The sequence below is a fragment of the Falco punctatus genome (genome assembly GCF_963210335.1).
Source record: "Falco punctatus genome assembly, chromosome: 1".
Classification (NCBI taxonomy): Eukaryota; Metazoa; Chordata; class Aves; order Falconiformes; family Falconidae; genus Falco; species Falco punctatus.
In genome coordinates, this window is record NC_137580.1 from 38,015,388 (window position 1) to 38,036,670 (window position 21,283).

Here is a 21,283-nt window from a genome sequence, read left to right on the forward strand (position 1 = left end):
AACCCAGGCGGCGGGGCTCGGTGCTTGCTGGGGTGGAGGAATGCTGGCCAGTGTTTTGGTCAGGAGCTGGGGCTGAGCGTGGCCAGGGAGAAGTGTTCATGATGCTACGGGCAGTGGCTCTCCTCCACCCCTTCCTCTTGAGCCAGAGGAGTGGTCGGTTTAGGGTTAGAGGGGACAAGGGGCAGCCCTGAGTGGTGTCTGTTGGGACCCCCACCCCTGCCAGCTGTCGTGCTGCTCCCCCGTGAGCAGCATCCCCCTGGGAGGCTCTGGCAAAGCAGGGAAAGGATGAGAGCAGGAGGGCATCAGCAGGGACCCTTATGGCAGCACCCACAGTGCAGGTGGGCGAGCAGGGTCAGGCGGTGTTGTGGGTGCTGTTGGGATCAGGTATTTGGCTGTGTACGAGCTGGATGGATCCCAAATGGATCCTGCACCCCGCCGCTCCCCCCTCTCTGTAGCCTTACTCTCCCACTTCCAGCGAGGTGGGATGCCACTGGGGACTGTCCTTGCAGACTGGGGGACCCCTGAGCTGCGGCGTGGCCTGGGCATCTCTTTTCCATCGCACCCCACATGCCCGGCGCCCTGGGCATCTCTTCTCCATCACACCCCGCATGCCCGGCGCTGTGCAGAGCTTTGCCAGTGGGGTGGGATTTTCCCGGTTCTTCTCTGCCAAGGTTTGCCCAGTGTGGAGAGAGCTGGGCTGCTCGGAAAACCCTGGGTGAGCAGAGGTGGGAGAGGTTGCGCGTGTTTGAAAGTTGATGTTGATGTCTGCTAAGCAAATAGTGCATCTGCTGGGGTTGTGATGGTTTTGGCTTGAAAATTCATGCAGAAATAGTAAGAATAATAAAATTAATGAAGTCTGCAGTGCCAAACAGCACAGCTGGGAACTATGGAAAAACCCTGTCAGCCCCTTCTCTGGCCAGTAATGCACATTTGGAGGCAGCTACGTGGTTTCACCGATTCAGATAGGAAATAATTTCGATTTTTTCAACCCCCTCATGGAACGAACCTATCCCAGCTGTCAGCAGCCAAGCCCCCAGCTCCAGGCTCCCCCTGTGTGCTGACGGGCTTTGGTTTTGGGGAGACCCTATTGCTCTGTGGTGCTTTGGTATTCGTTGTGCAGCTGCTGCACGATCCTGCAAGGGGGATTAGAGGCCCTGGTGCACAAAAAATAAGTCGCTCTCGGTTCTTTTGGTAGCAGAGTGGGTTTGATTTTTGGTAAGGAGCGGGTTTCTGTCTGCGGGATATGTGCACAGAGGCGCTGGTTAGGAGCAAAGCAGCTGGGTGCTCCACAGGGGTCCCTCTGCGTGGGGTCCCAGCTGAAGCTCTGGTCCCAGCATCACCTCCAGGGAGCTGGGAGGGACATGGGTGGGCTTGGCCGTGCTGTGCCGGGGGAAGAGCTTCATCTCCCTAGCAGGCACGGGAAGGGATGGGCAGCCGGTGCGCGGGGCAGAGGGCTATGCCGAGCAGGGTGCCAGCTGCCACAGCCCAGGGCCAGGAGGGCGCAGCCTCTCCATAGGGACTGATGTCTGCTTATTTACTGCTTGCTTGGTGCCTCATTGCTGCCTTCATCACTCAGTGAGAAAATTCACACCCTGTAGGCCACGGCTGTCTCTTCTCTTTTGCTTCCCGCATCCTCTTTTCCCCATCTCTCTCCTTCATCTCTGTCTTTTTTAATCCCTTTCTGTGCTTTTCATAGCATTTCTTTCCCTACAGCAAACTCCCAGTTGTACCTTCCTGGCTCTCTGCTGCTGTCCGTCCCTCCCCAGCCACCACCTTGCCTGGGCATGGCAGTGCCAGGCTCGATGCCTGGCTTCCTCCTCTCATTAGCAGGGTGCAGGTCCTTGTGGGTCATGGTTTCAGGCTCTCTGAACACTCAGGCGTCACCCCCCACCCCAGTCCCTTGCTGTTCTTGTGCTGGGAGGCTTGTCCTTGTGGATGAGAGGTTTCCTTCGTTGCTGTAGGAGGTAGGTGACGGCAGGGTTTTACAAGACCCCGTCGATCTGGAGGGTATTGTGTGGTTCCATGCAGCATGCTGGTCTGGTCTAAATGTGGCTGGGACACTGGATAGTCCTCACCAACTGCTCCTGTCCCACCAGGCTCCTCTGTGTCCATCAGCTCAGACAGGGAGAAATCCAACATTTGCAACAATCGGAGTATTTTGGATACTTCTGGGGATTTTCCTCCCAGCGTTATCCAGCAGCAGCTCCCAGGGCTTAGGGCAGTTCATGGTATAGTTACTCCATCTAAAGTTTTGTGGGTGGATTCCCGACCAGCAGCATCTTGTGGCTCTTTCTTGGTTGACATTTGCATTGTGCTGGTGGTTGGGACAGTGGGACGGATCCTTTACATCCCCTCACTGGGTTATATCTCTGTTTCAAGGTTAGGAAACCAGCTGCTCCCAACTTTGCTCTCTGCCGGCATCCCCGGACACAATGGGAGCTCACTGTGTCCCACTATGGGACGGGAGAGCAAAGCAGAGGGGCATTAAGGAAGGGGCCCCCAAGAAGGTTTTTTTTTGTGCCTGTGAATGTTCAGGGGGAGAAGAATGATTCATCTCCACTCCTCTGTGAGAGGAGAGTGGTGCAAGCAGCGTGATGAGATAGGAAGAGACACGATGTCATCACAGCTGGAGAGCTGCAGCCAAGCATTCCTGTAAGTGGGTCCGCCGATCAGGCTGCACCCCTGAGAAATCCTGCTGGAGTAAAAAAGGGCCTCTTTTAGGCTGTTATTTTACTTTCCTGGCATCTGATCCTGCTTTTTGGCAGACTTCGAGGCAGAAGGCTATCGCTGCCCTTGGCAGGGAAGCCAGAATGACCCACCTCCATGTTGGGGAGCAGGGATCTTCTTGCTTTCTTGTCTCTGGCCCCTGCCTCAGGGAGGGGGGATCACCCAGGGCAGCGGGAGGATCACCCAGGCTAAGGCAGGGAGAAGCAGCACAGCCACTCCGTGCCAGGGGGAGGCTCAGAGCCGCGCGTGCCGGAGCAGCAGCAGCTGCAGAAGCTGGTGCCCAGATGAGCCTGCCCTTGCCCTGCGCAGGGCCACGCGCTGTTGTCCCTCCATGGCCACCTTGCCATCTCTCCAGAGCCAGCCCTGCACCTTGTCCCCCATGCCTGCCTGTGGGGCTTAGCTAGGCCTGCTGCACCCAGGGCATGTGGGGGGGGAGTTTCGGAACCACTTGTGCTCTGGTGAAGATGAGGAGGGTGCTTCGACCTGCCCTAGCTCTCTCCAGCCCAGGGAATTCACCTCATCCCTGCAGGGAGCCATGTACCTGTTCTGCGTCGCTGGGAGCTGCTTGGTCTCCAGCCCAATGCCATTTTGCTTTTTCTAATTAATCCATGGATATGGTTAGTGTTAAATGAGTTTAATTAGCCTGTAGAATATTTTCATTAACTTGTCAAGCAGCAGCCTGGAGATGCGGATGTTCCGGCTGCTGCATCCCAGGTGAGCTGTCATCCCCGGTAAGAGCGGCAGGGGGGCTGCCCCAGCCCACCCTGGCACAAGCCGTCCAGAATCTGGCCCCATGTGCCCAGCAGAGAGTAGCCCGTATCCCTGCATCAGGCTTTCTCCAGGCAGCACGTCCCAAGGCATTAGTGGAAAAGTGTCCCTTCTTAGTGTCATTAAGGGATAGAAAACGCAAGGCAGAGAGGAGGCTGAGGCAGAAGGACCACGGGGGGGATGGCGAAGGGAGGATAATTCCCACAAATCCCCCGGCAGGAGGAGAGGCGGGATGGGCTCGCCGAGGGGATTTGCCTGCGCCAGGAGGCTTTGCTCTCTGGGTCAGGAGTTCAATGCCAGGCTCAGGTTCAAGTGACCCGCTGTATTTGCCAGCTCTTCTTGCCCTCCTTAGAGCAAGGACAGAGGAGTGACACTACACTGAGCAAGGGCCCCTTCTGAGGGCTGGGCACCCAGGTCATGACAGGGCTGGTTCTGATGTTCTCCACGCAGCACCCAGCACTGAGCTGCCAAGAGGCATCTCACGCCTTCCCAAAGGCAGGAGCTCTGGGGGACAGGGCTGTCCTCAGTTGAGGAGGGCACAGCTAGGAGCGCTGCTGGCAGCTGGTGGACCCATGCACCGCCTGGAAGATACTGGTGAACTTTTGGGCTCTTTGGCTCCTGTGCAGCATCTGAAGACCTTTTGTAGAGGAACGGTGGAGCACAAGGTGGAGAGAGGTCATAGCATCATGCTTCTTGCTTGCCTGGCCACTGGAAAGTTGATGGGACCCCCACAGATCCCCTGGTGTTCCCCTCACTGCGGTGGGTTCCATCGCAGCCGGGCTAGCGGGGCTTCCTAGGGACAAACCCTTGGGCTGTCCTTGGCAGAGGCTGGGCTCCTACAGCTCTGTCACTGCCAGTGGCCCAGCACCCTCCGAGCAGCGTGTGCAGCGTGGGGAGGGTACTTGCAGCACAGAGCTTTCAGGACTGTGATCCCCTCAGCGTGGAGCAAAGCACGTGAGAAAGCAGCTGAGCCAGAGAAGGGACAGGAAAGTCTATTTATAGCCCGGCAATTAAGATGATGCAGTTAAAAATGAATCGCACCTCAACTCGTTAACAACTCTTGGTCTCTGCAGTGAGAGAACAGTGAAAGAGTGGTTGGTGCCAGCACAAGTTGTCCTCTCATAAGGAGAACTGCGGGAGAGCTGTGGTCTGGAGGAGGTGAGGGTCACCCAGAGCTTGGTGATGGGAGCTGCAGGCTAGGGCTTCCCCAGGGCACAAGAGGCAGGTAGGACCGTAATGCTGGTCTGCTTGCTCAGAGCAGCACACTCCTCAGCCTTGGGGCCTCTGTGAGTCCTCAGGGTGTGGGGAAGCTGAATTTTCGAAGTTTGCTGGAAAACCCTTTTCTAGACCATGCAGAAAATACCGGTGTCATAGCTGAGTATGTTCTTTTCTGAGGAGGCCTCCATCTTTCCACCCCTCCATCCCTCCATCCTTCCACCCGTCCTTCCACCCATCCCTCCTCCCATCCCTCCACCCATCCCTCATGCTCTGCTGTGCATAGAAAAATAGTCCCGGACATCTTCTGTGGTTCACGTTGCCTCTACCCCACTGCTCTGACGGCATTGCTGTTCCGTGTCATGGTTGCTCACACTGACTGTTCTCCTGTGGGACATTGCTCCACGGGGAATGTTTTCTCCTCTCTGCCTGGGAAGCTGCAGCCCTGCTGGCACTGTGGGGTGCCCCATTCTGATGCATCCTGGTTTGATGCTTCCACCACCAGTGCTGTTCCCAGTTGGGTGCTCCTGTCCATCCCCCTAGACTGCTTCTGGTGGAGCTTTTTCTGGATGGGCTGAAGGGTGCCCTGTTTTCCTGGAGGAGTTCTCTGCCAGACTGGGTCTGACTCAGCTTCTTGAGGGACCTGGGGTGCCTAGAACTGGCCCAGGGGATGTGGGGATGGTGGGATGGGGAGGCAGGTAGCTAGGGGAAGCATCATGTCCAACCGTGGTAGCCTGCAGTCAGCTCCTGCTGCCAAAGCCTTGGGTACCGAGTCTGCTCTGAAGTGAGTAGGTGGCAACAGGGCACATCAGCTTGGGTGATCCTGTATTCAATGACTCCCAGGTCGCATCCAGATGCTGGCTCTGATGTGGAAGAGAGGAGGGTCCTGGGTCCCGTTGCAGGAGGTGACCGCTGGAGATGCTCGGTTTCTTCCAGGGTGACTCTGAGCATCTCCAGTAGCTTCAGGGTGCCTGTCCCACATGCCAGCCCGTGTCAGAGCACGCTTGTGGAGTAAACCTGCTCACATGGACAAGCTAATCCCATCCTCTCCTCGTGGCGGGGACATGTGGTGGGGTTTACCCTGCAGCCGCGGGGCCCTGGGCTGGTGGCAATAAGTCTGTGTCATAACCAGGTACCACACAGCGGCAGGACCGGGCTGGCACAGCCTGCCCACTGCCTCCGCCTGCCTGACCCCAGCCCTCCGGGTTCCTCCAAAATGCACCATTTTGGCGTTTTGTTTCCCAAAGCATGTCAGGGAGCACTGGCTTCTTGGTGGGGGATTGGAAAACGTTTCTAGGAGAGGAAAGGAGCAGCTCTCCTTCGGAGGGAATGAGGGGAACCTCTGGAAATAGGGCTCTTATACAGGACAGCTGCCCCTGTGATGAATTAAATAACCTGAAGTATCAGGGTACCTCTACGGTTCTCAACTGGCACTAGGCAAAATGGCTGATATAAGTAAATGTGAAATCATTGAGATTTTTGTCATTAAGCATTTTCGATCAGAAGCGCCTGCGCAGTAAAAAACAGTTGTGATGGAAAATTTCAATACTAAATGTTGCGGGAGGGCTGGGTGTTTCCAGAGCAATCTCCAAGGCTTTCTCAGCACACTCCAAGTAAATATAATTTAAGAAAAATTGTTTCCTAAAAACGACAGTTTCTAGTGGAAATTGGTTTGAGTGACAGTTTTGGAGCTGTCTCTGATGCTGGGGCAGGAATCTCAAATGTGATGGCCCAAACCCCAGCCGCTGCCCGGGGTCCCACCACCTGCCCGCACACTCTGGCCAGGTGCTGGGTATCAGACCCGCGGGGCTGGGGCTGCGTGGAGAATGTCCCTGCCAGGGTGGGATGGACAGTGTCTCACATCCTTTCCAGGCAACATTTTCAGAAACCCCAATAAATGGGGGAAACCAGCCGTCAGCCTCTGCCGATTCCTCCGAGGAGACCAATGGTTTGTCTCTACCCAATTTGGGTGTGTTGGAGGATGCTCCTCCCAGGTTACCTTGCTCTGGGGCCACCGGGCTGGGTGGTGAAGGACAGGTCACCCCTGGCAGACCTGCCTGCAGAGCCCAGCCCCCTCCCTGCTCCTTCGTTTCCATTCACAAAGGGCGTGGGAGCACCGGGATGTTCTGTTGTGAAGCAGAAAATATCCTGAATTTTGGAGCAAAGGCTGAGGGCATGCTTCTGGCCGGGATTCTGGATCAGCGGTGGGGTGAGGTGGTGCTCAGGGGACAGGCTCCTGGCTGAGGGCACACAGCGGCTCGGGGTCGGGTCCCACGGTGGGCTGCAGCTCAGCACGGCTGGAAGCATGGCCCCATGTGTGTCTGTCCTGGGTGCAGCAGTGGGTTTGGAGTGGGGGGTGGTGTTCAGGGGCGCAGAGGGGCTGGGGGAGAAGCCAAGGGATGAGTCCATCCCCACTCTGGCTGCAGCTGGGGAGAGGCAGATGGGTCATGCAGGCTCTGCACCGTTATGAAACCTCTGGGCAAGGCGGCTTTGGGCAGCGAGCCCGCCAGCTTACACAACGCCGGGGCCCGAGCCTGTGCCGAGCCTCGCCAGCCCATGGCCCCATGCGGGACGGAGGGAGGAGGAGGAGGAAGAGGAAGGGTGGCCGGCAAGCTGTGGAGCTGGGGCTGGCTGGGTCTTGCCTTCCTCTGTGCCGCAGTGGGCATCAGCTGATGGCGGTGGGGAGCTAATCCGGTGAGGAAAATGGCCTCGGCCGGCAGCTGTGAATAGTCCTGGGTGGCCGGCGTACCGGAGGTGTGCGCAGTGTGGGATGCATGATGGCACCGGGATCAGCCCCGGGGCAGGGCTGCCAAATAATAAACACCATTAAAAAGCAATAACATATCCCCCAGCCCTGCCCGCACGGGTGCCGGGGCGATGCTCATGCAGGTCCTGGGGGAGGATGGGCATCATTCCATTGGGAGGCCGAGGGGCTCAGGTGTTTTGGGGGCATTGGGGGATGCTGGTGTGTGGGAGCACATGTGCTGGGGCAAGCAGGCTGCAATGAGCAGGTGTGACATGCCCACTGCTTGGGACTGGGATGGGCAAGGAACAGGGGCTTCGGGCTCCCACCGGCAAACCATGATTGCTCCAGAGCGACGTCCCACCGCTGCTTGGCCACAAGCCAGCAAAACGCATCAGTTAGGTGCCAGCTGATATAAAAAATTAGCTGAAGAGAGGCGAGGGCACTGCCCGGTCCTCGGCTGGCCAACGTGGCCACATCCTGCTCTGCAGGCTCAGGGGTGGGGATGAGAGCGTGTTGGGCAGCGTGTGGGGGTGGATGAGTGGAGCAGGGGCAGTGTGAGGCAGCTACTGGGCTGAAACCCTCAGCAGATCCCTGCATCCCTGAGCACCGTGGGGCAATGGGCTCCTGCCCTGTGCCTTTCCATCCCCGGAGCGTGCGGGAAGCTTGGCTTGCTGGCAGGGGGTCTCTGTCGGGATTAACCGCTTGGAAATAATTTGTTTTGTAGCTGGGAGGTGTTGGAGGGCAGGGATCGGAGCAGCATCCCGGCTGCCAGCATCTGCAGGGCAGGCTGAGCCATCGGAGAAGGGGCTGGGGGAGGCTCAGGCGCTCCCTAGGTTCGTGGCACAGGGTAGGAGGGCCCAAACCACTCATGTGCTCCATCCCGGTGCCACCAGGCTGCCGGTAGCTGTGGAGAGCCATGCTCGTGGCACACGCTGCCCCATGGCTGCTCCCGGACGCTGCCGCACCGGGCTCAGCCGGGCTGCCGGGAGCAGGGCCAGGAGCTCCCACTGTGCCATGGCACGGATGCTGCATGCCACCGCGCCTGGAGCTGGGAGCCTGCTCGGAGCTGACGCCACGGGCTGCAGCCGCCGCTCCAGCGAGCAGGGAGATGCCACGTCCTCCCTGCCTGGGTCTGTCCCCTTCCCCAGAGCCCTGCCTGCGCTGCTGCCTGTTCCCTGCCCGTGCTTGAGCGGGGAACTGGGATGCTCAGTGAGCCCCTCGAGCAACTGCAGGTAGATGTGACCCCGTGGCAGATGGTGCGATTTGGGGGGTTTGCGTGTGCATCTGGCCCCTCCGGTGCACACACGCGTGGTGGGGCATGTGCGAGCACAGGTGTGGTGTGCGGGAGCATGGCGGAGCAGGGTGCAAGCGTGCACACAGTGCGCAGAGTTTGCAATGTGGGGGTCTTGAGCGGGAGCAGAGGGTGGCTCAGCCGCCTGCCTGTCCGTCCTGCTGCTGGGCAGACGCAGATGGACAGACGGTGCTGTGGCAGAGCACCCGCACCGTGCCGCCCTGAGAAGTTCAGATGCTCGGTGACATTTTGCATTGCTTTCCCTTTGTGAGGAGAGCAGGTGAACCGAAGCTCTTCTGCTTCCCTCCCAGGCGGGGAGCAGTGGTGGTGCTCCCTGACACGTGGAGAGGGACGCTGGAGGTTCCAGTGGGCTCCTGGAGCCTGTTCCTGTAAGGGTGAATCCTTCCTCGTGGTGGGGGATCCATGTGCAGAGAAAAGCCAGAGGATGGAGAAATCTGTGGGTACATCTGTGACCCTCAGCAGCTCATTCAGTTGCATAGCAGGCACTAAGAGTGTGTAGAAAATAAAACAATATAAAAGAAAATGTTAAAAATAAAAAGAATGTAATGTAATGTAATGTAATAGAATAGAATAGAATAGAATAAAATAGGATAGAATAGAATAGAATAGAATAGAATAGAATAGAATAGAATAGAATAGAATAGAATAGAATAAATATAGGGTAATATAAACCAGAATAGAATAAAAGGAAAAAAAAAAGCTCCTAGCTGCCCGGGTTAGACAGGCTGGGACCTGGACAGCAGCGCGGCCGGCCGGGGTTGCTGCAGGGACCCCCCGCCGGGCTCTCCGAGGGCTCCACGTCCCACTCCCAGGCACGCTGTCTGGCGGTGGTGGCCCTGTGGACACTCCCGCTGCAGCAGGAGATGCTAGGGAGCAGGGGGAGTTGCGGTGTTGCTTTCCCAGCGGCAGTCAGTGCTGTTTCTGCACTTGCCTTGCCCTTCTCTTTGGAGGGCTCGCTCGGTGTTTGGGCAGCGTTTGCTCTGGTGAGGCTCTTATGTGATCGGGGGGGAATGGGCCAGGGGAGAGCTTTTCTTGGGAAGAAGGGAAAACACGAATATTTTTATAATAATATATATGATATATATTAAATATATACAAATATATTCAACCTTTACATCCCTGCTCCAGAGCTGCTGCATGGCGCTGCCAGCTCCCCTGAGACCATTCTCCTGGCAGTTTGGGATTTGTTTTTTGTGATTTCTTTTCCCCTTACTCTCTGTAAATGGGAGCGTGGTGGGAGTCACGTAGCCCACAGTGGATGAACTTGCAACCCGAGGTCCTCGTGGGGCTGAGCCCCCTCCTATGCTGCTGGGTGACAGCAGGACTTGCAAGGAGAAGAGGTCAACGGGGTGGGAGGCTCCGTGGTGCCATGGGGAAAGCACATCCTGAAATGATGAAGCAGCAGGTTTCAACCTTCAACCTTCTGAGCTGCTTTTCCACCCAATGCACAGCTGAGTTCTCATACTCTTGGTCATTCCTAGTTGGACACCACATCCAGCCTCTCCACCAGCGAGAAAGGATTGACCTTGCTCTGAGCAATAGGTATCTCCAGCTTCTGGCGTGGTGGAAAGAGGGAGTGGGAACAAAATCTGCAGCTATGGGCAGGTCGGTGAGGTGATGGTGGTGTTTTATTGTGTGCTGAGGGCTGTTGTAATGAGTCCTGAAAGCTTTGGGTGGGTCTGCCAGTCTGGGACAGACCTGTTACAGCACTGGGGTTATTGCCTTCCTTTTCTGCTGGTGGGTATTGCAGTTCATGCTCTGGTGGCACCCACAGGTCCTGGGGGGTGTGTGGGTGCCCACCATGCTCAGTACTCAGACACCAAAGCAGAAGTGTTGCTGTCCCTAAGCAGAGGGACAGAGGGGTGAGAAGTGCCAGTGTCCCATGGGGTTGGTGTCAGAGGTGGGAACCGCATGCCTGTGTCCCAGCTGGATACCTTTGGTCCTGTCTTCTTCATATGCCGTGGGACGCTTAGACCTGGCTAAGTCTTCTAGGAAGGAATATGCTTTATTAACACTTTGGTTAGAGTCTCTGCTGTGGAAGCCAGTTCTCCAAAATTAACCTTATTGCTGTGTTCAGCCTCGAGCCATCTCATGCTGGCCAAGCACCAGCGCTCTGGGCTCTCAGTACATCCATGCATACATACCAGAGGGGGGATGCACGATGAGGTGACCACATCTGTCACACATGACCCACAACCTGCAGGTGAATGTGGACGGTTGCAGTGAGCTACGGCTCCCGTGTCCCTCCCTGGTGAATGCACACGTGGCTGGTGGCTACTCTGCTGCTGTGTGGGTAGGTTGAGGGCCTGATTTTTTTATGGAAACACCTAGCCCAGGACAGAGCAGATTTTCCTGCTTGATTTTCCTGCTGCAGGACCTAGAAAAGTCACATGCTTCCAAGCACTAATGGACTTGAAAGGCAGATGGACCTTTCTGACCAGCTTGTAGGACTTTCCTCCTCACTTTAGTCGATCCAGGGCATCTTTCTTAGGAGAACCTTCTGTGCTAACCAGACAGCCCAGTGCGATGGCAAACACACTCCTGCCCCAGGAATGGAGCTCCACGGGAAGCTATCCCCATGCTCCACCTATAGTGTCTCTGCCATTCGAGTCTGCCTTGCTTCAGCCCAGGGATCATGTCTTACCCCTGCTCACTCTGACAAGACATCCCCTGCTCTTACCAGTCTCTTCTGTGGCAGAGACCGAGGAAAGCAGAATTTCCAGATACAGAAGCACAAGGGGTTTCATCCCGAGATCCCTCCAGCCACTCACCCCACAGAAAGGTGGACACTAGATCTGGTCACAGTGATGGATTGAATGCCCAGTGCCAGGACTCATTCTCCAAACACTCGTGTACATCTATAAATCCGCAAGCTGTGCTTCATACCTTCAGCATCACGCTCTCTCTTGCATGCCGTGTCTCCTAGGGCTTTCAGAGTCATCTTCTCTACACGGCTTGCCTTCTCCCTGTCCTCTGAGAGTCACCTTCCTTTTCTGGTGAACGCATGACCTCTCATGTCCTGCTCTTCAGTCGCATCCAAATGCATGTTGTTGTCTATTTGTCTGCATCCAGGCTTGACCTGACATGATTGTCACATGTGGTCCTGGATCCCACAGCCCCAGGCAGGGGATTTACAGCCTCCAGGAGCCATGGGCTCTTCCTGGGGCTCCTCTGGAGCAGGGGGAGACTCCCCCCGCATCCCCATGCCCTCCCCAACCATCTGTCCTCTCTGCCCCCTAGGCATCTGGGGATTGGCCTTTCTCCATTCCCAGGGAAAAGGTGTCCTTGCTCTCACTTTCTTCTTCACCCCCTAGTCTGGCAGGAGAGCTGGAGGTGGCTGGTTTCCTCCCACAGCCCTTCAGTTATTAACCATAGCTCACCGAGCTGGTAACTGAGAAACAAAATACTGCGCACAGGGCTATGTTGCCTCCTCCATAGATGCTGGAGATGTGGTGTCCACCAGAGATGTGCCAGCATGGTCCTCCCTGCCCTTCCCCCAGGCCAGACTAGGAAGGGTGTCATTGCCCCATCACAGTCATGCACTAGTTCACCCAGTAACTTGGACGAGGAAGACAGCTGCTTTTTTAGAGAAGGAAACGAAGCCAATCTCATCAAAGCAGATTTCAGCAAAGCACTCGCTAAGGTGGCCGATGGGGAGCTATGAATGAAACCACAGCAAAAGATGCTAGAGAACTTGTGGTGTGGAGGAGAAACTGTAACTGAGGGGAGATGGTGGAGGGGATTGCTGAAAGACGAGGGATCAAGGCTGGAGGGAAATTACTCACGGACTTGTCAAGGACTGCGTCTAGCTGAGCTTATTTACATCTCCACTGATAGAACTCAGGGCTTGATCATAATGGAGGATGAAAAGGACATGGATCTACTAATTAATGACAAGCTGTATATGAACTTTAGCCGTGAAGGCCAATGTGATCTTGCTCATCTGATATGTCACTAGTGCAGATGGGGAAGAGCTCACGTCAGTCTACGAGGCATGAGGAAACCTTATTTAGCAGAACATGTTCAGCCTGGGTCATGGTGTTCAAGGGCAATGGGTGCAGAGGTGAGGCAAGGATGGGAGAACCTTCTGCAGGAGGATCAGGCGTTAGGTGAAGGCGGGGAGGGCTACAGAAAGTTTCTATCTATGCCTATCAATGGAGGTATCCTCACCGGTGGCGTCAGCCAGCCCCGATGAAAGAGGAGTGAGAGCAAAGGATATTCTGGCTGGGAAGAGTCTCCCAGAACAGGGAGACAGGACAGTCTCCCAGCAGCAGCACTGAGGAGGAGGAACCCAATGGGTTTTCTTCTCCTAAGGACCATATTGCCACCCTTCCCCATCTGAACCCCGTGTTGAGCCATTGGAGACTGGTGTCACCTCCACCCTTTACTCCCTCTTGTCCTTCAGTGTTTCCCCTCGTGTCCCCAGTGGTGTGGAACTGTGTTTCAGCACCAGAAATTCATGCACATCAATATCCACTTCAGTTTCTATTGATCTATTTATTGGACTTCCCCATCTGTATTGCTGTTAATTGTTGGTATTCAGCGTCATACCCAGAGAGATGACGGCTGCCCCGGGAAAGTTCCTCCCCAGCTGACCAAGAGCTCCCAGGAGAAGTGGCAACACAAACCAAATCCTGAAACACTCAGGAAAAAGGAGCTGCCGTGGCCAGCTGGAGGAGGAGGTGGAACAGAACAGACCTCTGAAGACCCTGGCAAGGGCCCTTTGCTTTTATGGAGCTGTGTTTTACAGCCTGTAGAAGACAACCAGAACGTCAGAGCTGACCTTAGGGGACACAGAGGCTGAGGAGCTTCTCTCCGCTGGTGGTCAGTGGTGGAAGAGGAGAGAAAACAGCACTTGGGGTGTAAAGTGATCCTGTCCTTGCTATATCTTTCCAGCCACTGGCATCTTGGGGAGCGCTCACCACGAGGAGGTGCCCAGATCTTCACGTTAAATCTTGATGGGTCTGTTCTCCCATGATTTTTCTGAGCCCCTTCTTCAGCCCACTCATGTTCTGACTTCCAGGGCACCCTGCAGCAGGGACTAACACCATCTGTGCTGCCCGAAGGGGCTCTGCCTCCCACGTTGCTGTGGTTTCTAGCTGCTACCTGGCGACAACACCTGATGCCTCCTAGTCCTTGCTTTAGGAAACCCCCTGACTCCCTGTGGCGGTTCCCCTTGCCTGCGCCAGCTGCGATGCTGCAGAGCAGGAGCATGCCGCACCTGCCTCTTCCCCTGGGGCTCGGTTCTTCCTTCTGCAGGGTGCTGTGGTGTCTCTGCTTGCCCTTTTCTGATGCGTGGTGATGGGGCTGTGCCTCCGCTCAGGTCACTGGTTCCCAAGTCAGTAAGAGCAGTAACCTATCAAGGGACACCCTGCCCTGGCTAGTGCTGCTCAGCACAATGCCAGAGTGGGTATAAGGAAGAAATTGTTTATGATGAGGGTGGCGAGGCGCTGGCACAGGCTGCCCAGAGCAGCTGTGGATGCCCCACCCCTGGACGTGTCCAAGGCCAGGTTGGACGGGGCTTGGAGCAACCTGGTCTAGAGGAAGGTGTTCCTGCCCGTGGCAGGGGAGTGGAATGGGATGTGCTTTAAGGTGCCTTCCAACCCAAACCATTCCATGATTCTGTGATTCTGTGCCCTGTGGACTCCTCCTGCCATGTTAGAAGCTGTGATTCAGTGTGCTTTGCAATGCAGAGAGCTTTGCAGGGGCTGTCCGTGCCACAGTTTCCCTTTGCACTGAAACATGGTTTAGTGGTGGCCTTGGCAGTGTGGGGTTAGCGCTTGGACTCCATGATCTTAAAGCTCTTTTTCAACCTAAATGATACTGTGAAGTCCCTGTGCAGCCTCAGAGGGTCTCTGAGACCTGTCAGCATCTCAGGGTACCTGGAGGCGATGAACTCAAACCAGGAGGGCGCAGGGACCAGGAAGAGAGGGAGGAAAGCTGGGGGTGGGCTCCCAGCCTCCAAGCCTGGGCAGCGGGCTCAGACGTACACCAGGCTGAAGGAAGCAGGGTTTGGGTTGGGCATGTGACAGCAGAGCTCCGCAGCACCCTGGTTTGGGGCTGAGGGATGGAGATGGCTGAGAGGGTGGGCTCCATCCATCCACCTCCATCCTCCCTGGCACAGCGAGGCGAGGCTGGGACTGGGCTGCTATGCCCAGGAAAGGCCAGGAGATGCTGAGCCTGATCTGTGGGTGGTGGTGTCGGGAGTGGGAAGGGTGGGTGCTGGTGCACCCTCCCTGCTGAGGGGATGAGGATCCCACTGCCACCTCCCACTGCGCACCCGGCTGGGCTGGGAAAATGCGGCTTGTGGGCAGCTCCTGGGCACTTCATGCCCATCCTCAAGGACATAATCATGCTGATGGGGATTTTTTTAGGCTCTCACTCTTCCAGAGTTGGCTGGCTGGGGGATGCTTTGAGCAGAGCGCGCTGGGGTTCTACACGTTTCTGTAGGGATTTACAGCAGAAGCTTTGTTAAGATGTCAACAAAGATGCAGGACTGTGGCGCTGTGCGAGTCCCGATTGGCACTGCCACCCATGCACTGGGGCTCTGTGCTCCCCAGAATGTGGCAGCTCTAGGGGGTCCCTACCAGAAAAGCTGGTGGGCTGCGAATTCTGCATCAGGTCGCTGTGCCCCAGGCTGCGGGACTGTGGGAGCAGAGACCCCTGCCTATACCTGGGGGGGACAGTGGGGAGGGGGTGTCAGCCCTGGGGACCTGGCTGGGCTGTGACATGAGCCCTGCGGTCCCAGTGGCACTGAGGGATTCAGGATCCCTGTGTGGGGCCAAGCGAGTGAGCGGGCGTGCATGGGCAGTGAACGTCCTTGGGAGCTTCCATGCGGGGCTCTGTGGGTATGGGGGGGTAGGATGTGGGCTGCCCGTGGCCCGTGGTGCCAGGAGGTTTCAGCTGTGGGGTATGAGCTCAGCCCCGTGGTCCTGGTGTCCCCCCATTGCCCAGGAGCACCTCCCGCTGCTCCTCCCTGAGCATCCCCAGCCTCTGGCCGGCTTCGCCCAGACGTCGGCTCCACTATTATGTCCCCTGAAAGGGGCCAGGGGGCTGAGACCTCCTCCACCCCCACGCTCCATTAGCTCTGTACTGTGGGTCTATTGTGCCAGGGGACGCGCGAGGGCTGTGTCAGTGAGTGACTGTCCTGCCCCAGTGAGTTTCCGATGACTCGGATGAGTGAGACCTGCTGGCCCCAGAGCAGATGGGGACAGAGGCTGTGCCCGTGTGCTGGGGTTTACTCCCAGGGTCCCGGCCAACGTCCAGTTCATCCACGCAGGTGCCGCCCCGCCATCCACCACGCTCTAATCCGAGTGTCTTCCCATCCGTCTCCTTCCCTCACCTCCATCTCCGTCCATCTGTCTGTCCCTCATGCCTCTCTCTCTCTCTCTCTCTCTCTGCCTGTCCTACCCCTCTGCTCTGCCAGGGAGGGACAGAAACAGGGGGCTGCCCTCCCAGGGGAGAGGTTAGGGGGTGTGGGGGCAGCCATAGGGGGCCGGGAGCCACGGGCTGGGGACCAGCTCCATGTCCCACCCTGGTAAGTCAGGTGCAGTTTGGAGGCTGGGGGTGTCCCATGGGGGCCACAGTCCGGACTTGCTCCTTTGGCCAGAGGCAGGTTGGGGCGGGAATGTCCCCAGCTGGGTTGGGGCACAGGAGTAGGTCTGTGCCCAGAGATCCAGGGCCACCAGAAGCCATCCTGTCCCCTAACGTGTTCCCCTGCACCGTAGCAAAGCCAGGGACCCTCCGTCCTGCCCTGTCTCTTGGCCTGGTGAGGGAAGGGTTTGCAGGTGGGGGCACCAGCCTGGGTTTGATGGCCACCACAGAGGAGAGTCCAGCACATCCCGTAGCGCAGCAGCCCTGGGAGAGCCAGCACAGGGCAGAGCCGGGCAGCAGCAGAGGGGCTCAGCCCCGGGCTTCTGGCTCCCGGCTCCTACCCTGGGTCCTACCCCGGGCTCCCACCCCCAGGTTCCTGTCCCACTCTCTCCTGGTGGCACCTTCCAGAATTTGCCATTTCCTTGGAAGCAGCAGGCGGGAGCGACTTATCCACAGTCCCTGTGGCGGGGGATGGATCTCGCTTGGGCGTTTATTTTAATACGTTTCTCTCTCTCGTATCTCTCACTCTCTCCTGGTTCTCGCCTCTCTTTCCCCGGCCCCCCTGCACTCTCTTTCTGTCCGTGCCTTCCTGTCCCCCCGCCCCGTCCCCCGGCTCCCCCCCTCAGGTCAAGGTCTGGTTCCAGAACCGGCGCACCAAGCAGAAGAAGGACCAGAGCAGGGACTCTGAGAAACGCTCCACCACCACCTCCGAGTCCTTTGCCACCTGCAACATCCTCCGGCTGCTGGAGCAAGGCCGGCTCCTCTCCGTCCCGGCCCCCCCCAGCCTCCTCTCTCCCACCTCCAACCCCATCGGCAGTCCTACGGGCAACGGATCTGGCTTGGCCACCCCGGGAACCACCTCTCCCGGGCTCGGTGGCGGGAGCAGCCCACCGGGACCGGGAGCCTTCAGCCTGCAGGTCCCTTCTCTTGCCTCTTCCTCCTCCTCCTCGTCCTCGCCCAGGCTGCCGGCCGCCCCGCTGTGCTTTGCGGGGCCGTTCCTGGGCAGCCTGCACGACCTCCCGGGCACTTACGGACTGGGCACTTCTGCTTTTGAGCCTTACACGCGGCTGGAAAGGAAAGACAATTCTATACCCAGCAAGAAGCCAAGCCCTTAAATGAAAATGAGTGTCAAAAGGTGTCCCCCCCTCCACCAGCCCCCACATCCCCATGCACCCTGTGCCCCCACACGGGGTTTGATTTGGCAAGTGGGATGTGGAAGACTGTTCGCCTCCTGTCTGGGGGGTGTGTGTGCCCGTGCGAGTGTGTGCACACACGTGTGAGTGTGCATGCCTGCCCCCCCCACCCCCGGCACGCCAATGCAGCCGTGGCTGACTCCCTGCAACTCCTTGCTGCAGGGTTGGCGCTGAACCCGCTCACACCTCAGGGGGTGTTCCTGGGTGTCCCGTGTCACCAGCGATGTCCTGTCCCTCACTGACGCCGCTGGATCTGCCAGGGCCACATTCCCTCCTTCAGGCATCGCCCACTCAGGGTCTGGAAGATGATGCTCTGGTCTGTGCTTCGTGGGTTGGGAGAGGAGCAGCTCTGGGCGATGGGGCACTGGGGGGGCGTTGCTGATGCCCCATGGTCCTTTGGCACCCCATACGGGTGGGACCGGAGAGCCCCGGTCCCTCTGGACTGTTACTCTGGGGTCTGTGCTGTTGGGGTCACTGCCAAAGTCCCGGGGAGCAGGAGGGAACCCCAAAGGGAGAGCACAGGGCAGTGCTGGGCTCTGTCCCTGCCATGCCATGGTGTCCTTGGGCAAGTGTCAGGCCTCAGTTTCCCCACCTGCAAAGGGCTGGGTGCTCTGGCTGAGGCTGTCTTGGAGCATCCCGGTGGCTGTGGGGTCCAGGTCCCCTCTGCCAGCAGGGAGCACCGCTCCTGTGGGATGCTTGTCCTTGGAGGGCAGGGGAAATGGGGAGGTTTGGGGGGGACCGACAGTGCTGGTGATGTCTCCAGCCCCCCGCACTGGTGGTCCCTGCGCTCTGGAGCAAGCGGCCACCCCAACTCCTGAGACATCCCCAGGCTCCTCTGTGCCTGCCTGTGCAGAGTTAACCATTGTCCTAGACCCTGTCCCACCCCAGCAAACCCCCAGGAATGCCGGAGAGGCCTTGGATCCCCCTGGGGGGGCTGTGGTGGGTTGGGGTCAGGCCACCATCATGCATCCCAACAAGGAAACTCCACCGAGGGGGATGCAGATGCATGGGCAGTTGTGATGCTGGGATCTGCTCCTCTGTGTCAGGTCAGGTCACGGGTCTCTTTGCCGTCAGCGGGAGCCCAAAGCACCCCCGTCGCCATCCTGGGGTGCTGGGTGCTCAGCGCTGGCACTGCAGCGAGCCCCACCCTGAGCACTGGCCTAGCAGCATCTCCCCGCCTTGCTCCCATCACCGGGCACAACCAGGGTCCAGCCCTGAGAGGTGCTGAGCACCCACTGCTTGCAAAGGCAGGGCCCTGCCCCTCGGGCAGCCTCAGCTGCTCTTCCCGCCTCAGCACCCTGATTCCAGGGGGTGACGATGGCTTCCCGTAGGGCAGGATTTGGCCTCAGATGTGCGGTGCTGGGACCATTCTCAGGCAGGGCACGGCGCAGGGATGTTGTGGGGGAATGAGCTCCATAGGGTTGATGGTGGGCTTGGAGTCCTGCTGCTGGCAAAAATAAGAGAGACGTTGCATGAGGTGGCCCTTGGGGAAAGGGGCAGCATGGGCCCCTGGCATCTGCTGAGGGAGGTCTATGCTGGGCAGAGTCTGGCCCTTCTGTGGTGTGGGCTTTGCCTCGGCAGGGTACTCTGTGGTGGCATCACCTCAGCAGGATGCTCTGCAGTGGTATTGCCTTGGCGGGGTACCCTGCAGTGGCATCACTGTGGCAGGATGCTCTGCGGTGGCATCACCTCGGCCTGGTGCCCTGCAGTGGCATTGCGGTGGCAGGATGCTCTGCTGGCACAGCCCTGGCAGGACACCCTGCAGAGACATTGCTGTGGCAGGATTGGGGGGATACCCTGAGCCCCCTCCCTGTGCCCAGGAGCTGCCATGGGGCTCGTGCCCCCTGCACACCCCCAAACCGAGGGGCTCCCGCATCCTCCTGCTGCGGTTTCATGCAGAAGAATAATTACCACTGAGCAAGTCGCTGGCCTGACCCAGGCCGAGCATCCCTGCGTGTGCTGCAGCCCCCCCCCCCCAGGCTGCTGCTCTGTAGGGACTGGTCCCTAAGGGGGACACAGCTGCTAGCCCACCTGTTCCCAAGATTTTGCAGGGAAATATTTTAAATAAATGATTTTATGAAAAGGTTTCGGTGATTTTTATTTTTCCTTTAAATCAAGCATTTCTATGAAATAGTATTTATTGATCACCTCAAGTCTGGAGCACTTTATGGGAGTGAGCCCTCAGGTCTTGTGCTGCTCTGCAGAGCTCAGGAGGGGTCGGCACCCCCCCAGCTGCAGGTGGGGAAACTGAGGCAGGGTTTGCTCAGAGATGCAGGAAGCAGGGACAGCGTTTGGCTCACGTAATGACCTCCCCTCTCCTGGCCCAGCTCAGACCACAGCTCGCTGCCAACACCTCCGTACCTCTCCCTAAATGTATTTGCTGGATCTCTTGGTGCCCTGGGGTGCCCGACACCCCAATGATGTATTTGACTGAGGTTTTGGACTTTGACAGGACAACGACCTTCTCCCTTCCCTTCATCACTTAATTTATATTTATATTGCCGTTCTTCATCCTTTCCCAGTCTGCAGATGTGGTATTCCAAGACAGAGAGCTGAGGCGGGCAGAGCAGGCAGCAGGGAAGCCGTGCCCACCTGGCTACGCCGAGATGGGGGAAATGCTGCCATCAAACCTCCCCAGGATTTGTTTTGCTTTGGTTTTCCCTCTTCCCCCTGGGAGCAGCTGAACTGCAGAAATTTCCGGAGGGTTTTGGACCCTGGTTCCTTCCACCCTGGGCTCACTGGGAGGAAACTTGGTCCAGTTTGATGGAGAAGTGACCCCCTTGCACCTTCATGGGTGGAGGAGGTTTGGGGGCATTTCAGAGAAAGCAAAATCCAGTTTTATTTTCGAGGGAACTCCCAAAACCTGGGAGTTTTTGGGGTAGTGGTCCTCCCAGTGTGTTCGCCCAGCTCGGGGCATCCTCGTGGGTCTCCATCCTCCTCCCATGCGGGCAGGGGGAAAGGTGGAAAGTGAGGCAGGGAGGCCATGGGCTGCCTTGCAATGTGATGGGAAGCCCTTTCTGCCAATTTAAACCCAAATGCTGCTTTCACAAAGGCTCCAAACCTGATCCAAAGCTGCTGCTTCTCCAAAGTTTCTTCTCCCAAAGCAAACAGCCCCAGCGAAGCTGTCCTGGCAGGGTGGGAAGGTGCCGTGGGGAAGCCAGCTCGCCCCAGCCTGCCCCGCTCCGCTCGCCTCCGGCAGCTCCTTGTATGATTGGAAAAAACATAAAGGTTAAAAAAAAAAAAAAAAAAGTACTGGCTGTAAAACTTTAACAAATAATGTGGTTTCTTATGGTTTCTAATGGTTAATAAAAGTTATGTCCTGCCTCCTGCCTGCCTCCTCCTCCTCCATCGCCTTTTGGAGCGGTGGCTCTCGTGGGGGGCTTGGCAGGGAGGTGTTCTGAAGCCTGTCATTGCCTGCTCTCTACTGTCCTGTGTGCATCTTCAGACCCCCCCCCCCGAGCATGCACGCTCGGAGGTACCTCCGCTACAGCCCCCCCAGCAGCACCCCCTCACACCCCCCCCGATGCTCCCCCCTCCCCAGCAGACACAGGGCTGCCCTGTGTACTCGTCCCCGTCCCAGATGCAGCCTGACAACCCCCCATTACCCCTGGCACGAGGCTCCCTGCCCCCGCAGCCTGCCCCCAGCCCTGCCCTACCTCTGCACAGACCTACAGCCTGTGGTGGGCGGGGGGGGGTGCAGACCCCTCCCCCCTACCTGTGCCCATAAAC

The 21,283-nt window shown here is 57.7% G+C and overlaps 1 protein-coding gene across 3 annotated transcripts in view; it reads left to right on the forward strand.

The window, feature by feature from the left end:
- VAX2 (ventral anterior homeobox 2) overlaps positions 1–21,233 on the forward strand; it is a 32,069-nt gene extending 10,836 nt beyond the window's left edge. For 2 of the 3 annotated variants that reach the window (XM_080378093.1, XM_080378094.1), the window contains 2 exons: positions 16,195–16,305; positions 16,988–21,233. In XM_080378093.1, coding sequence (XP_080234219.1) covers positions 16,195–16,305; positions 16,988–17,476 — 600 coding nt within the window. In that variant the 3' untranslated portion in view covers positions 17,477–21,233. The remainder of the gene's footprint in view (positions 1–16,194; positions 16,306–16,987) is intronic. The other variant, XM_080378095.1, reaches the window with a different exon arrangement.
- Positions 21,234–21,283: the final 50 nt, after the last annotated feature.